Here is an 18,163-nt window from a genome sequence, read left to right as displayed (position 1 = left end):
TGATGTATTATTCTCTGAGCAGCCTCATCTTTGTTAAGTTCATTATTTCATCTTTGGTTGTACTCGTGGGGTAGGGAGAGGCAACATTGAAAGGAGGGTCATCTCAGACCCCTAAGGTACCTCAGCCATTGGTGAATCTGGAGGAGGGGCAACCCCCCCCCCCCAAAAAAAAAGGTGAGGGAGGGCTCCTTTAGTCTAGTAGACTAGCTCTAGTCTGGGGCTAGATCAATCCAATGATTTTACTTCAAATCTTTTCGAATTTGCATCCAGAGTGATATAAATCTATAAATGCTTTTGTCAACGGTAGTAACGCAGTAAAAAAAATCTTGTCTTGGAGAATTTATGGAACGCGAACTAATCATGAATTTAATCATCGATTTCTAATGAAATAAACATGCGTTTTTCGATTTCCCAGGCAAAAATTAAGATCCATAATAATGACATTCCAACAGACTTGTGGCGACTTTAAAGGTTGAGGTTTTCCAAGGTCTTGTCACCTGTGACTCTAGTAGCAACGTAAACGTTACGGGTGATGTGGGAGCCAGTCTGTATTCACATGACTGTACATCTATACACGATATCGTAATTTCCGTAGTGGCCTACAGAATTCACTAAGCTTTCGAGATATCTCGCGCTCAGCTAGGCCTACGTCAAAATGTCGGGAAAAGATAAGATTGTCGTATTTCCATCTCGTATGTGAGTATTTTTTGGGTTTTCATTCTTGAAAAAGACTAAATGCTACACCTGAACTTGTTCTTGTCGTATTAGACACTGGTCATGCTGGTAGATTATATTGCGGCATCATGATGATGATGTTGCCAAACATGCCAAGCAAGAAATAGGCCTAGCCTAGTACATGTACGTGTAATACCTTGTAACAATACTAGTCTAGAGTGTGTATATGGATTGGACAGGTAAAGGGGGTACCCCTCTGTCCCATATCTTGCCTGGTATAAATGGGATTGTATGGGGCGGTGCATAACTGGTAGCCATAAACGAGTCCTGTCTCCTACTACTGCTTCGAATTTTTATCAAAAGACGTCGATGAGGGGGTTCATTATCTTTAGCACCCTGTTCCTATTATAAGGAAGTAACTTATTCAAAATAACGTATCTAAACAAGTTGTTGGTGATGTCCTCTTTTATGTCAGAAAGCAAAGAGCACAGGGCTTTGGGTTTTTGAGAGAAGGTAGCCCCGAAAGTAGCTATGAAGGACAAAAATAAGTGAATATAGTCTGGCGCTTTGACCTGGATGGATATTTGTTTTGATGAATCCAAAAAGCCCGAGTTGGGTAACTGGACGAAAAACAAAATGGCATGATTTGACTGAGTTGTTGTCTTTTGCCAAACTCGGTTAGATATATAAATATTGTAAAAATTTACATAACCTAGGCCTATCAGGATTGAGTAATGGTTCCCTAAGGTCAGAATGTTAGTTAGTTTGACAAAGTGGACTTTGTTTCCTTATTATAGGAACAGGGTGCTAATGTAGCCCCACAAATAGGGCTGTAGTGGATCTCTTTTACAATCTGTCTCTTAACTGTCGCCACCACAGCCCTACTTCAAGGCATGTCCTAAATGCCTGAAATCCAAACTGCAGGATTGTCACAAACTTTGAATCCTAATATCTTCCGAAATGAGAACGACTTGACAATTTTACTTACATTGGCGTATTCCTCAGAGCTTGGACTTTCATATGAGTGCCCTAAAGCTTTCCAAAAGCGTAAATTTTCCGATGTATGGTTCCTTGAAAAACCTGGCCTGTACTATGAAATGCTGACCACGGGCAGTGCCAGTTTAAAAAACAAAGGCGGCACTTCGTGTAAGTTCTTTGGCCGTGCTCGGTGAATACCCTCACGCACCGTCTGACTCATTACGGCATCATGGAAATGATTCTTGGCAAGTCGATCTCGTGCATCCTCCTGTAACTCAGGGTAGGCTTTTACTGTAAGCTTGCGCACGGCTTGCCCCAACTCTTGTAATGACTCCTTCGGCCCTTGCCGACGGTGCCTCAATTCAACCAAGTAATTCTCAGCTTGTAAGCCGGAATCAAACCTCCTCTTCAACAGTTGCACCGTTTCCGCATAACTGTACTCTTTCCCACCTTCGGTCTTTTCCCTCAACACTCTGAGAGCATTTTCCTGCAAGTTTGCGGCAATGTAAGTAGCGGACTCGTTATCATCCCAACCGTTAGCCTTCTTACAAGATTCAAAATGCCTGTGGTACTCTCTCCACAAGACCTTTCCACTGTACCTATCCAGCACGATGTTAGGATGATGCCGCTTCCTCCCCAGCTGCTCCTGCATCTCACCCTCATTAACTACCCTCGGCTCTCTCTTTAGTGGCCAGGGATCCACCAACAGGATGACTTCATCTTTTCCCGGTCAGTCACTACGACCTATTTAGGTAGCAAAACTCATCAGCTCTGCCCGCAACTTCTGCGGGGTCAGAACCTCTTGTCTTTCTACGAACAGATTCGTTGATGGTGACTGTACCGTACCAACACACAAATGACTCAAAGTTTCTTCGTCTGCCATACTAGGCTTCCTAGCCAGTGGGGTTTTCACCTCTACTGAAGCGTTGAGTGTGGGTCTCCTCTCTCTTCTTCAGCTATCACCTCCTTCCTACCCTCAAAAACTAGCTCTGGCGACATGCCCAAACTTGGCACCCTCGCCCTCGAAAAAAATGACTCATATCCCATATTACTCGGGACTCGGAACAGTATTTCAGGGTCAACCCTGCACCGAAACTTCAGCCTCTTTTGCAGACTTTTTAAGCTGCAGAAGCTGATGTTCCATTCTCAGGCGACCCAATTCTTCTTCGAGTGCCTGTACCTTATCAGCAGGTGAGCCAACTACCCTCCGCTGCTGACTCATGACTACACAATCCAACAAAAACCAACCTAATCAATGCCAACAGTAGCTGAACTACTCTTTGTTACTCTACTTATTAGCGGTTCTTAAATTTCTCAATCAATTCCAATCCCACTTCTGACACCATTTGTGGCGAGATCTCCCGAACCTTGTTTCTTCCTCGGATGAGAGACTAACAAAGCTGCCTCAAGGCAAAGGGATGCAGGCCCGTTTGGGTGGAAATGTACCGCCGAAGGAATTGATTGCTGAACCTGCTGAATAAGTCACCAACATGAATGCAACTGGACACCTAGTTTCGAAACATACAAGGCAATTCTGGTTTATTGTACAGCAAAAACAAAGGCAGTAAAATGACGATGAACGTGGACTCAAGTAGGACCCTTTAATGACTTATTAAATTTGCCGTATGGTTGACTAGCACAAGTGCAATGTTGACTACAACCCAATGTGTGACTGACTAACTCTTGCACAAGGCTGACCACCTTACTGCAAGTACTGTGTGGTTTACTACGATGCTAATGTACAATGGGCAGTGGAGCCTATTCGAATGCATGTGTAGTTTACTTGAGTGCGTGTGTGGTTTACCACAGCTGCGGGTGTCTCTAGTCAACCACATACATGTAGGACGTAACCGCAAGAAAGCGTGGTCGGTCCCAGTTCACCACTATTCACCTGAGCAGTGAACACCAACGCCACTCTCGTCTCTCGGTATATGCTCACCAACTTTTGGTTGACGCAACGCACCTGTGAAGCCTCTACTTCACGTGCGGAATATCTCGTTCCACACACCAACGAAGAACAGACCACTTATCCTAACTACACATGTGGTTGACTAGGTCGCCTCTACGAAGAGCGACCATTACTCTAGCTGTGGCTTACTACCTCTATTCCACGCACCAACACGGAACGCAACAAAAATTAGCTTATTCCCTGCACCAATGAAGAACGCTACTAGGCCGAATATACACTTCCCACTGGCAGTAACCTAGCGGTGATATCAGCCTTTCTAGAAAGCCTAACCATTAACATGACATCTCCTGCCAGGATCTATAGCGGTCTCCTAGTCAACCATACACACACCGCGTGCAGCTATCCTCAGTCAACCATACACAACTAGCACTCAGTAAGAACAAAGACTGCTTACCTTATGGCTTCTCTTCACTGCACTGCGCACACACTCCCTCGTGCACATGGCACGGCTGGACAGCATGTAGCCTATCACAACGCTGCACACACTGTCCACATGACTCTCCCCGTGACATTACTCACTGGGGGACTCCACTCAATTGACCAATCCTTTAAACTAAACAAAGTGCACTTTCGCTACACTTCTTTTGGCTGTGGAGAAACAGGATTGTCAGACTTGGTAAATTATATGGTCACTTTTCGTCGAGAGGGAAAATGTACCAGGAATAGTTGTCCATGTACTTTGGGAAAGAATTCCATATCTGGACATCACTTAAACACCCTATGCCTAAATGCCGTGACACTGGTCTAAAAAATGTGTTTTCTTAGTAAATGCTGTAATATTTTCCCTGTTAAATTTGACTTTTTAGGACATTCTGTCACTTTTTGATGGTTAATAAACCACTGCAAGGGAAAATTAGTGTTGTCCATGTACAGAACTCTGACGTACTTTGAAATGAATGCCTTAATTTATCTTCTCATTAGCTACTGCTTCTGATCACATTCTTGATTTTTGAGCTTCCTGTAATAGCCAGCATCTCTGGTTTGTTCTATTTTTCCCTCAGGGCCTTGACAAACATGAAGGGTCGTTTAAAAGGAGCTCAGAAGGGACACAGTCTGCTGAAGAAGAAGGCCGATGCGCTGACACTGCGGTTCCGGCAGATTCTACGGAAAATCATTGAGGTAGATTTTTTCACCTCAGGTCAATGAAAAGGGGATGTTCCCTATAAAACAAAGTCAGAAGCTGTATGCTGAACTTAGAAGCATTTGTCATCCTGTGACATTTGGAAAGGGAAGTTGACTTTTCCAGAAAAATTAACCTAACCATCCTCAATCCTCCAAAATCTTGTCAGTGTTTTGGAGGATTTTGACTGATTGAAGGTGAATGGCAAAAAAGTGTGGCTGATTGCGGAGGATGCATTGTGTCAAGGTTGTGGGTTATAGTTATTTTGTGTGCAGCCATGCTTAAATTCATGCCTACATTATATTTGAAATCGTCCATACTGCTTCAGGATTATACCATTTGTACTGCCTCAACACAGTGACAGGAATTGCCAGAGGATTTTGAAGGATTGAGGCTGTGGGTACCCCACAAAGGAGCATACTCAAGAAATATTGGAGGATTGAGGATGGTGTCTCGCAAAAAGGCCTCGGGGGTTCAGGTTGAGGTTTGGCTGAAATACTTGGTACACGTTGGAGCCCTATGTAGTAACATGTTTAAGCTATCAGTGCTGAGATAAATGCACGTGTTCATAGTTTGTTCCAGTTGACATTATTGGGCAGTTTAGGATTCTGATCATGTGCAACAGAATGAGGCTGATTTTGTGCCAAATCGTTCAAATTTCAAAAAAACTATCAAGGGCCCTTCTCAAATCTGAGGAAATGCTCTTGAAGGTAACCTTTAATTATACATGTATGTATGACACAATGGGCCGTTTTTACTCACGGCTAAAACCAGTTGGCCAAAATCTCTGTAACGTTGCCAAAGATGAGTATGTGGGTACGTCACCGTTTTGAGGCCGCAATACAGGCGTTTCACAATAGTGCGCCTCCAAGAGTTTGCAACGCATTGACCAATCACAATATGCGAAATTTGTCGACCCAATGCGCATTCGGAAAGGGTCGGCAGATTTCACGTGTTGTGATTGGCCAACGTATTGCAAACTCATGGAGGCGCACTATTGTGGATCGCCCGTTTTCATATCATATCGATTGAATGTATAACACTGAGACAGATACATGCACCACATGTTCCTGACTCAAGTTATTTTGTAGACCAGTCTGTTTTCTTCCACTGCAAGTTTTTGTTCTCAGTTTTTCATATCATGCACAGTATTTAGATTGTCAGATTTTAAAACCACAATTTACCACTTTTTATTTTACAAGTATTTTTGGTATATTTTGGTTACTTCCAGACCAAGACATTAATGGGTGACGTGATGAAGCTGGCATCATTGTCTCTAGCAGAAGCCAAGTTCGCCTCCGGAGATTTTAAGTGAGTAATAGAATTGAATGTGCAAATATTTTGCAAGGAAACTGAGAGCTCTAGAAGAAGTAATTGATTACATACTCATGGAGTATGATAAATACATAACCTTACATGAAGGGCTGTTGACAATCTATATTTTCTTTTCTGCATTAAGGAGAGTTGGCACTACTGGATACTGTTTTTTGTGACTTTGTATTTCTTCAAGAAACGGAAAATTAATGCAAAGATATTCATGCTACAGCTGTTTTTTCTAAGGGATTACATGTATTTAAGAAAGAAATTTGGTCTGCATGCATGGTGAGATCATAGGAGATTCTAATTCGTGTTTAAAATACGTGGTATGTGGTTGGGTACAATTTACTAACAGCAATTTCATTGCTTGCCTTGTTTTGTAGTCACATGGTGCTTCAAAATGTTACCAAAGCAAAGACCAAAGTACGATCAAAGAGGGACAATGTAGCAGGTAAGCATACCATGTAGCTGGTAAGCATACAGTGTAGCAGGTAAGCATACAATGTAGCAGGTAAGCATACAGTGTAGCAGGTAAGCATACAATGTAGCAGGTAAGCATACAATGTAGCAGGTAAGCATACAATGTAGCAGGTAAGCATACAATGTAGCAGGTAAGCATACAGTGTAGCAGGTAAGCATACAGTGTAGCAGGTAAGCATACAGTGTAGCAGGTAAGCATACAATGTAGCAGGTAAGCATACAGTGTAGCAGGTAAGCATACGGTGTAGCAGGTAAGCGTACAATGTAGCAGGTAAGCATACAGTGTAGCAGGTAAGCATACAGTGTAGCAGGTAAGCATACAATGTAGCAGGAAAGCATACAGTGTAGCAGGTAAGCATACAGTGTAGCAGGTAAACATACAATGTAGCAGGTAAGCATACATTGTAGCAGGTAAGCATACAATTTAGCAGGTAAGCATACAGTGTAGCAGATAAGCATACAATGTAGCAGGTAAGCATACAATGTAGCAGGTATGCATACAATGTAGCAGGTAAGCATACAATGTAGCAGGTAAGCATACAATGTAGCAGGTAAGCATACAGTGTAGCAGGTAAGCATACAGTGTAGCAGATAAGCATACAGTGTAGCAGGTAAGCATACAGTGTAGCAGATAAGCATACAATGTAGCAGGTAAGCATACAGTGTAGCAGGTAAGCATACAGTGTAGCAGGTAAGCATACAGTGTAGCAGGTAAACATACCATGTAGCAGGTAAGCATACAGTGTAGCAGGTAAGCATACCTTGTAGCAGGTAAGCATACAGTGTAGCAGGTAAGCATACAGTGTAGCAGGTAAGCATACAATGTAGCAGGTAAGCATACAGTGTAGCAGGTAAGCATACAGTGTAGCAGGTAAGCATACCTTGTAGCAGGTGAGCATAATTTGGCCCCAGATGTGCGATGGTCATATCGTACTTGTGCAGGGATGAAATGTTGAATTGGATCTTCATTTTTGTACGAGCGTGCTGCTCCTTCTCTGAGATATTAAATTTGTTTGTCATTCACTTTTTCCTTCTGTAATCAGTTTGTCGTTTTCATTTCTCTCAAAGGAATTTTTTTGGCTTTATTGTAGGTGTTCTACTTCCAGTTTTTGAACATTACACCGACGGCAGTGACAGTAAGTTAAATTGAGTTGCCGAATTTTGTCATCCTTCTCATAATGTGCGTGAGGTTCATTTTCATGCCACTGTCAAATATGTCATTTCATATTTGATGAATTTGCCATAAATCTGAAATGGACCGAAGGTGTACCATGTTTGATGATGGGTGAGAAATGCCAGAACCTGCCCCAAAACCGGGGGGGGGTGAAATTGATAAAGCTGGAAAGATGGATTTAGTATGGACTAATCAGAGGAAAGCCATTACTGTGTGCTTGGAAACTTCAGGCGTGCATGCATTTTGGTAAGTCACAGCACCCTATCATGCTGTCTGGCCAAAGTGGAACTGCTTTCTCACTGTTAAAGGAGAGGCAGGCTGGTGGGCAGTTCTTCAATTAAGCCTTTACACCCACTCTGCGCACACGCAAAGACCATTACATTCTGACATGAACTGGTTGTGTATACTCGGTGTGCCAACCTACGTGCTTATGCTGTGAGTTCCCACCAAAAGATCATTGTTTTCATGTAAAAACATCCCCTCACTTGTTCCCAATGAGAGCAGATTAATAGGCATGCATACCTGCCACACGAGCGTGGTATCGCCACAGTAATGACCTCTAATTATTTTGCCTCGCAAGCACATGCCACAATTTCTTGCGCTTGAGTCAAGTAAAATTGATTTTCTTCTATTTTATTTCACCCATGTTGGCTGATCAATAGAGCAGGGCAGAAAAAAACTCATTGGTTCTTTTAGTAACAGTCTATCGTGTTGTTTCACGCTAAAATTGGTAATATTCTATTGTCACAACAGCATATGAGCTGACAGGATTGTCTCGCGGTGGTCAGCAGATTGACAAACTGAAAAAGAATTATGACAAGGCGGTTCAGCTGCTGGTTGAACTAGCCTCCCTTCAGACGTCATTTGTCACCCTGGATGAAGTCATCAAAATCACTAACAGACGTGTCAATGCAATAGAACATGGTAAGTGCTAGTGGATGTATGGTTAGGACCAGTCTGCCAAGATTGGTTGAATCACTGGTCATCAGTGACCCAACGTACCCCAATCTACAGGAGGGATCTGTCACTGTGCAATTGTGTGTTGTTTAACCACCCGGTAAAAGTCCACTGGACTGTGGCAAGAAAGTGGCAAATGAAATATATCTTTGCTTCCGCTAATGCAGCCAAACATTAGCATTATCATAGGTTGTCTCTTTCATATGGGTGCAGAGCAGCTTTTAAAAGTCACTTCTGATGGAATCGTGTCCAGAGTCTTTTTTTGCTTCTACTTTGTTACTTGTGGTCTCATCAAACTACATCAGCTAATCTTAAACACATGTGCAGTAAGAAATCTGCTTGGATGAAAAGAGGAAACAAATATCTTGAACTCTTCAGGAAACATGAAGATGTAAGACAGACAAGCTATTCCCTTAAGTCTCATTACCGTAAATCCATTTACTCTTTACAGTCATCATTCCACGCATTGAGAACACCATCGCCTACATCACCTCTGAGCTAGACGAGCGAGAGAGGGAGGAGTTCTACCGTCTCAAGAAGATCCAGGAGAAGAAGAAGATCATCGTGGCCAAGAAGGAAGCAGAGATGAAGGCACGCAAGGAGGCGGGAGAGGAGTTTGAGGAAGCCGGGAATCTCATCGAGGATGATATGGATGAAGATTTACTCTTTGAAACTTGAAATGAACTCTTAGGTGTTAGCGAGAATCATATTATTATTTTCAATTTTAATTATAAATATGGTATTGAACCGTTAATGTTTAGCTTGCAATATCTGGGAGCTATTGCTGTAGAAGTAATAATGCCAAATGCAATGGCTGGATGGTCCTTCATTCTTACTCATCCCAAAACAAGACGGTCAATAACAGTTGACTTACTTTCTTTAATGACACCTTCAAAAAACAAGAGAAAAGGAAGAATCACTCCATGTGAAAGATGGTATTGACTGCATTGACTGTATTTCTGTTTTTTAACAACTCTGGCAAAATTCCGGTGAATTTTTGATGTCAGTTTTCAGCTATAATTGCTATTGGACATTTTGTTCTACTTGAAAGTTTTCCTGCTTGAAAGATAATTCCTTTTTGTGCTAAAAAAGAAATATTCTCATTTATGCTTCTCATTTTTTTCTCTCCATATTTATTGGGTATGACCAAACACAAATGATTCATAGTTTTCATGTTTTTTTTCAACTCTGTAAGGTGGGATTATACATGTGCGTCACATTTGCAAAGTCTGTTTGCTCCCACAAAGCATTCACAGCCAACTTTGCCTTAGATGAAATGCATTCGGCGTCCTTAATCTGCTGGGAGGGGGGGGCTTTCAGTAGCAATACAGATGTGTTTGTCTTGCATGGAGTAGAATTTTTCCATGCAAAGTGACTTATAAACTTGAAATTGCTGATTTTTCCTTGGAGTATCTTGGCTGAAGAACCAACTGCTGAAGGCAAAGCCAAGGGAAACCTGCTTTTCTAGTCAAAATAGTTCATAACATGCTGTATTTTGTTGCATTCTGGCTGCCCTATGAAGGGCAACTTCTTGTGCATAAAATTAGTATTGCATCGGAACACTAACATCAATGTTGATTGCTTGCCATTATTTGTGGTTCTGCCAGATTGGTCAACTGGTTAAGAAATTTTTACGGGTAAGCATGTCTTGGGTTGAACTGTGGACTGGCTTTCCTTACAAGCTTACAGAGAGCATTAGACAGTTCTGTTCTCATAATACATTGTGAGAAGAGCTACATGGAAACTGGAGTTTTAGGAAACAGTACCTACTTCTGAAAAGACTTCCATAGCTATATGGTAGAGTTGACACTGTTTCAGGGACTTGTTTAGTGATCAATTGTAAAATATCACATTGTGCACAGGGAGGTGATAGTTGTGTTTTCTCATGTGACAAAGTAACTCGGTTCAAGGCCATTGAGAAAGTGAGACCAAGAAGATAGATGGCATGGTGTAGTGATAGTCTTGGAGGGATTGGAATTATGTAATTGGTCATGTATGCAACTAGTCATGCAAGACTAAGAAAAGTCCAGCGGGGGACTCAACAACATTTGAGCTAAGAAAGCTCAGATCACATTTGAAATTAACAAATTTAATTGAAACCTTTCAGAGGACATATTTGATTATTATAATAGTGGTGTACATGTATATCACGGTGAAGTACTGTTTATGAAAATGTTTAGAATGTATTAATATTGTGTATTAAAGTGGTTATGAAAATGTGTAAATCTAATGACTGGATGTGTCATAAGTGTCTGTGGTATGTATCAGATTTATGTATCTCTTTCTGGCACAAACGATTTGCATTGATACAGTGAGGGCATTCAGTCGAGGTCACTTCAGTCACAAAACTTATACAACTATGGAACAGTGGTTACAGACAAATCATATTGTCACTGCTCAACATGTTAGTAAAGGTCTAATTTGTAGAACCGTCTACAGCTGAGAGGCTGAAGCATGCATCCACATTCCATGAATGGAGAACCATCGGAAATGAGCCTGGGCATATGACAACTGTGTGAGTTCCTGGATAAGCTATCATCAAAACTACTGAGGCATGACCTTCAATGAAAGATATAGATCTGTGTCAATCACTTGGGCTTTGGCTAGAGAACTGACACACCTTGTGCAGGCATTCCTTTCTTCTTGTGTTGTGAAGAAGTCAGTTAAATTTTTCATTTTTTTGGGAACTGTGTACACAATTTTAAGCAGGATGATTTTATAGTTTCCTTGACTGTTCCTCTTCCTTTGGAACATATAGCCCTGACCGTCCAATCCCTGTACGCCTTTTTTCAGAAGAGAAAAACAGTGTGTGGACCTGGCCTAGTCCACAGAAAGTTTTGACAACCTTATTACAGGTCAGGACCACACAAAGATTGGAAGACGTAAAGCTTCCTTCACACAACTGCAGCCTCAACCTGATGTATTGCAGTCCCGTCCTCCCATTTTCATAGAGAATACTCATTGATCTCAACACTGTCTCCTAGACATGGCAGCAGACTGTGGACTTACCACTGCAGTGAAACTGATTCATACCAAAGAAGCTGGGACACTGGTTTCCAAATTATCTTTCTTTTTAAAGTTGGACAATTTCCTCCAGAACAAGTTTACTATGTACATAAAAATAACAAATTCACATTTGCATAGCTTAAATTTGAACAGAAAATGGAATTTATATAAAGGAATGAAAACATACAGAACAAAGCTAACTTCATGAGGAGAATAATGCGACATCAATTCACACTTGCTGTTTTATGTATTTCTATATACAAGTCAGTGGAAATAGACCTTTATTTATTCAATTTCAAAAAATTGGCTTAATTAAATAATTCATTTAATACATTTGGTATTGTGCACAATGACAATGTTGAAATGATATCATTTAATGCATATAAAAATAGAAATGGATTTTTGTTACATAATGTGTCAAAGCTCCTTGAGCTGTGGTTGTGTTTCTGTGTGTTGTAGATGAAGTAAAATTAAAAATTTACATTGTTTTTTCCCAGAATTATAAGGCCATTGATAAGGAGTCACTGCATGGCTCCATACTTCACTGTAAAAATGATGCACAGTGGCAGTAAACTGCCTCTTTGAATATATTTTCCTGGAAACTGGTAGGAGAAATCGGAAGTAATTTTAAACAACGACAATATAGATTATTAATAAACAATTTCTGAATTGAACTTTGTACACATAAATCCATTAATATTCATGGGGAGATTTCATAAACACCTGTACTTTTTATCACTCTAAAAATGCCATGCAAGTAAGAAAATTGACAGTGATTCTCACCACAGCAATTTGCAAAAGACTTTCTGCCCTTTGAAAAGGAACAATTTCAATTTTGATTTCAGATGTGAAGAGTAACTCGAAGGTTTTGCTGAGAGTTGTTCAAACAGTTCAATTGAGAAACTAGTCTTGCTTATTCCAAGAAGTTGAAACATTTCTTATCCCTATTCAGATTGGGATTAGCCACCCTACTAAATGCAGCAAAATATTACATCCACAGAACTGAAAAGGCCGCTCACTGCAACAGAATGCAATGGTGGATTTCATTGCAATGAACTAGTCAAGCAGCAGTCTTCATGCAGTGACCTTACCCTATAAAATGTGTTGATTGTTAAATCCAACAAAGTCTTTGATTTTGTTGCACTCAGCACAGTTTGGATCTAAAGAAAAACTTAGAAAACTTCCAACTGCTGCAAAGGACTAGTCCAATATCCCTCAGTAAGAACAGACCAGCCCTATGCCAAAACTATTTAGCCCTTTTCAAAACACCCCCCCGAAAAAAGAGGGTTCTAAATTATTTACTGGCAGACTAAGGCTGGAAATTTTCTCAAGTGGCATTTTAGATAGTGAACAACAAATTAGGTCATTATTATTCTTTCTGATGGAAAGAAAGCACACTTTTTGTATGGTAAATGAAATCACAGTCTCCCAAACGAGGAATCGAAGTGTGGCTGCCTTAGGTTATTTATCCAGGCATTTCTTCAGTCATCCTGCAAAATGTAAAAGCAGAGGACGATTGAGTATGGTGCAATTTCTCATATGGCTACGGAATATTTGTGCGGGCTAGTACCTCTGTGTGCATACTGAGATTTAATGATGGAGACATCTTAGTTGGAGGAGTGAGAGTTAATAAACAGGGCTCTCTTTTCTCAACTTGTAAAGAAACTAAAAGTGAGCGATGTACCACTTAAAAGATCAAACACGTTACTTAAAACGGAGTTCTAAAATGGCTGCTCTGTGAAAACAATACGGTGTGAGATCAAATGTGATCAAAGGGCTGTACATGCCCACTCTTCACAGTCAGACAAGTTACCATTATGCATCATTAGCTCCAGAAAACATGAACACATTACTACTTCATAAATTCATACCAATTTGATTCTTATCACTGAAAAACATTATTAAACCCCTGCGATCACCACAAAAAGAGGAAACCAGCAATCTCACCCATTCATCGTCCTCAGCTCCACCACCATCTTGTGGTTCAGGTGAATCCTGCGACTTCATGGACATGACCTTATCGGTCCAAGAGGACCCCACTGTCTCCCCTCCAGCATAGTTGGACACTCGGCTTGTCACAGTGTCCAGTTTGGCCAGTGAAACTGAGAGTGCAAAGTGGAAAAAAAGTCACAGGAGATAGGGAAAACAGGTCAGGCTATCAAGCCTGCAGGTGGTCCTTGTTCTATATCTCCAGCAGCTGGCATTCGTGGAAGTGTGTGAGTGAATTCAATATTCCAACCAGAAATGCGCGTAATGTAAGCACACTGTGGGGTTTTCAGGATAATTATTGCACAGGCACAAGATTGGCCCCTGCCCTATCAGCATGATCATACAAGGACTTAAACATGATGGACAAACTCATTAAGCTGGCATGATGGGAGGTGGTCAATCCTAAAATGGCCTTCCCTTACTGCAATACAGAATTAGAAAATCAGTTAAATTCTTGAGCTGCCAACACATCAAGCCAGTGAGACTTTTGTAAAAGAATTAATCTTTCTAACTTCAGCAATCCCAATATATGCACACAATACAGTGCCCAAAGTATATGCCAGAGTAGCATGTACAATGAAGACCACGCTTCTGAAGTATCCTCACTTCATTGTTAACTCTACAACCTGCCAATGCGAGAGGTCCACACTGTGTACACAACAATGACACAATGCTTGAAACACAAGTGCATGAGTAAACGGGTCAGAGGAATGTTGGAGGATTGCCTGAGCATTGAACACAAGCAAGAACTGATGCGCAGGTATGGACATGAAAAGGTTAAGCAACTCACAAATAAATGGGCAATCACCCGTTGTCTTCAGCCTGAGGGTGTCTCCGTTCTCTAGCTCCATCTTGTCCAGCTGCTCCTCCGTAGCCCACAAAGCTACACATCCTTCTTTATTGTACTTGGACGTCAGGCTGCTAAAGTCTTGCCTGCTGACAGCTGATATCAGCTCGGGAGTTGACAGCCTGTCCGTTTTCCCTTTTGCTTCTGTTTCTATAGAGGCAATAGCAAGAAAAGAGAAACATCCAAACGAGAAGAGTTATTGTATGCAACAATAAATAGGTTTTTGCCAGAGGTGTTGTCAAGTCAATCACAGCTCTTTGAGTAACAGGAGGAGCAGTTACAAAGAAATACCTTTGTAACAATTCTGTTGAATATCTTGTCATTAGACTTAAGACTGGTTGACTCATTAAGTTGAGCTTTACTTTTATTATTAAAAACTAAGTTATTTTGTCTTTCAATACTCTTTAATACAGCTAAAACAGGCCAAGAATGTGTCCTCCGCCCTGTGCATAAAGACCTCACAATAGAACATGCTTTGTTAAAACATTTTATCATTAAGCTTCTGGTAAAAATAAAATGGTTACTTGTAGATGCAGGTTTTTTGTGTCCTCTCTAATGGTGCTCTGTGTCAAATAATCTTGTCTACAAAGTTAAAACGTCACACCTCATAATTTTAAAGATCACTTCAGAAGTTCATATTCTGCAAAATGCTGTGACTGGCATTTTTAACTTTGAGTTTAAAAAGACTTTTAAAATGCTAATAAAGTGACAACTAAATTCTGTGTTCATTTATACCACAACTTGGGCCATTATCCAAAAATCTACACTTCTTTTCTGATTTCGCTTCTACCTTTGCCTCAACTCACACCCTGTTCGGACTGGCACCCCTGAGTCACACCAAATCAAACAGAATTAAAAGTCAAAAAGCCACCCTGACTTACTGTAAGATGACATTAGATGACCCTTGTTGACCTTTTGAGTGTCACTGAAGTTTGGCTCAATTTCAACTCCTTTGCTGTCAAACTTGCGTCGGTGTGCAACTGTTGGTGTTATGTGAAGCACCACATACCTGGACTATTTTGAAGATCAAATATTCACAATTCAAGTACCATTAATAAATGATGACTGAAGAAACTCCATACATAAGAAAAACTATAAATAACTTAAGTCATCATAAAGCAGAAATATTTGCTTAAACTGAGCAATCGTGATATTAAAATACTTGGACCAAACAGTTAATGTTTAGCATTGTATCTTTTAGTCTGCATGAATAATCACATCAACGAATAGAACTCTGAAGCAAGTGATGCAGTCTCATATTACTAAAAAAGCCACTGTTAACATACCCATAACAAGTACATACAAATTTGTACAATCTTTCAATGTCTCAACATGCTTGATGTAGCCAGGTGGTCCGACATAATTAAGCCCTTCTTGGCTGTCTACATGGACAGTAAAAATGACAACATGTTTTGCTGTTGGGAGCCTATCCTGTCAAAACTGGCACATTTCAATTTGATGCTCATTAAGATAGCAACCTCCTCTCCCATATTTCTCAGAACACCTCCACCAGTAATTTCAGCACAATGTCCTGATGTATTCCCAGACGTGAGTGTACCTATGTTCAACTTCAACTTGAAGCCTACACACATGTATAAGACATTTCTAGCCGACTGATTTTTTGTTTTTCATTCCTTATCTTTTGTGACCGTGTATGAGCACGATACGGTCAAGTGTCAAATGTTTTCCCACAATTGTCCCACATCTGAATTTCATGCTTTCCTTGTGACAATTTCAGTATCTTTTGTAATTTCTTCAAAAACTGCTCCTGAGAGCAAGAAAAAAGCCCATACCTGATATCACTCCTGATGTAGGCACATTAATCTTTCCTTACCCACATTTAAGATTCTCTGACCAAAATATCCTTCTTCATTTTTAAAACTTTGGTTGCCATGGTATTTCACCTTTTTCTGGTTTGAGTCTGTGATGATATGCTTGGACCTTGCATTAAGCACTCCATCTAACAGAACTCCTGGACCACTGTGAAACAAGAAATAGGCCTACAAATTAATGATCAGACTAGATGTAGGGGAGAAATGATGACTTGCCTTTAGCAACATTTTGTAGGTATTTGCTGACACACATAATTATTAGCATAAGATTTTTAAAAATCCATCCACAATGGGGAAAAAGCAACAATTTCTAATCGTAGCATGTTTTCAACCCTTACCACTTGTTTTACCACTTTCCATTCCATTCATTTAATTTAGGCTTTACATAACTTGCTTGAAGAGGAAACCAAAGACCTACATGTATGAGCTACACAATTACATTTGTATTTTGTTTGAAATTCAGTAGCATTTCTTTTCAATTAAACATTGAAAAGACAACCCTTCCCCTAGAACTACACGTACATGTATGGGGCTCCTTTCAGAAGAGAGGAACTCCATAGTTTCACAGGGATGAGGTTGACCAATGATAAATATAGCTGAAAACAGCTGAAGCTGAGCCGTGAAAATCTCCTATACTTTTGTACACAGCCAGTGAGGGAAAAAAATGAAATCCAAAACAAAGAAGCTGAAATCAGCTGAAAAGCTGAGAAATCTCACCCCTGGAAACTTTCAGGAGTAAGACTAGCTTGAAAAATCAAGGCCTATGGGTATAGGGCTGGGTTTACCAAGCTTCCTTAGGATAAGACAATCTTCATGCTCGCTATACTTGCTTTACATGTTGTTTCAGTAGTTACCAAACTAGCTTTAAAAAAACCTAAAAGACAGAAAGCGCTGCGCATACTATTAGCAGTAAATTGGGCTGGAGAAGTTGACTCAGGCGAGATACGCCTAAAATTACGTTACTCAAGCTTCAAGCCTAGCCCCTACCTGTGGACTTCCGGGTACCACTGTCCCTTCCACAAGTGATTTTCCACGGGGACTGACTGCAACGGCTGATTATCATATAACCGAGACATGTTCCTCAATCAGCCGCTTAAAGCATGGAGTTTGAAAGCAAAATCTGAGCCTGAGGTAACAACATTCGATTTCTTATCAATGGCGACCTAACCAGACGTCCGTGTCACTATTAATACAGTGCAAGCAGTATAGTAGAATGGATGCAGCTAGAATTTAGAAAGTTTTAGCAAATGTTTGCAAAGCGCCCTCAAGTGGCCTTTTTCATCAAGGGACTATCGTTTTTTGCAGAGTTGGGCTATTGCATGCATGCGCGCGGCATTTCTGCCCACGGTCACGTCAATACATTGTTGAGATTTAAAACTTCAGGATCTCCGATCAAATATGGCGTAGCTTGCTTGACCCTGTGAATTCCAACTAGAAAAATATTTTCTTTATAATATTTAGTGGATATATAAAATTCCATCATTAATAATTAAATCAATGAGATAATGGTAACATCACAGACAGTTGTTTTTTTTGCAGACATTTTTTAATTTCATATTATCAATTTTATATTTCTTTGAAAAAATATTCCGGAACATTTCTCTTTATCCATCAATTACACACTTCCAATTAAACACCCACAAACCTAACTTGAATATGTACACTTTACTGGCACAAAAAAAGTAAAATGCCAGACTTCAAAAAAGTTAGAAATTGTGGGTACATTAATTTGTCAATGGAGTTTTAGAAGTCTCTTAAAACGGGAACAAATAAGTTCCAATCATTCTAGCTCACTAATACTTTATCTTGTTTGAGTTGT

At 40.4% G+C, this 18,163-nt stretch overlaps 2 protein-coding genes across 2 annotated transcripts; one reads left to right on the top strand and one right to left on the bottom strand.

Annotated features, from left to right (window-relative positions):
* Positions 1-538: 538 nt before the first annotated feature.
* atp6v1d (ATPase H+ transporting V1 subunit D) lies at positions 539-10,895 on the top strand. Its single transcript, XM_022237963.2, has 7 exons — positions 539-696; positions 4,624-4,741; positions 5,974-6,053; positions 6,443-6,510; positions 7,631-7,675; positions 8,467-8,637; positions 9,122-10,895. The coding sequence occupies exons 1-7, from the start codon at positions 656-658 to the stop codon at positions 9,346-9,348; spliced, it is 750 nt and encodes a 249-aa protein (XP_022093655.1). The 5' UTR covers positions 539-655; the 3' UTR covers positions 9,349-10,895.
* A 701-nt stretch (positions 10,896-11,596) lies between these two features.
* On the bottom strand, positions 11,597-17,575 carry arpin (actin related protein 2/3 complex inhibitor). The gene is made up of 6 exons (XM_022237964.2): positions 17,332-17,575; positions 16,417-16,492; positions 15,394-15,526; positions 14,456-14,662; positions 13,624-13,778; positions 11,597-13,166 (listed from the first exon to the last, which is right to left on the bottom strand). Exons 1-6 carry the CDS (start codon positions 17,418-17,420, stop codon positions 13,158-13,160), a joined length of 669 nt encoding a protein of 222 aa, XP_022093656.2. The 5' UTR covers positions 17,421-17,575; the 3' UTR covers positions 11,597-13,157.
* Between the last annotated feature and the right edge of the window lie 588 nt (positions 17,576-18,163).

This window comes from Acanthaster planci, linkage group LG01 (genome assembly GCF_054643075.1).
Source record: "Acanthaster planci isolate LZ-2023a linkage group LG01, COTS_SCS, whole genome shotgun sequence".
In the NCBI taxonomy this organism is placed as follows: domain Eukaryota; kingdom Metazoa; phylum Echinodermata; class Asteroidea; order Valvatida; family Acanthasteridae; genus Acanthaster; species Acanthaster planci.
Note: the sequence above shows the minus strand (reverse complement) of the source record. Positions and strands in the feature narration are given on the sequence as shown.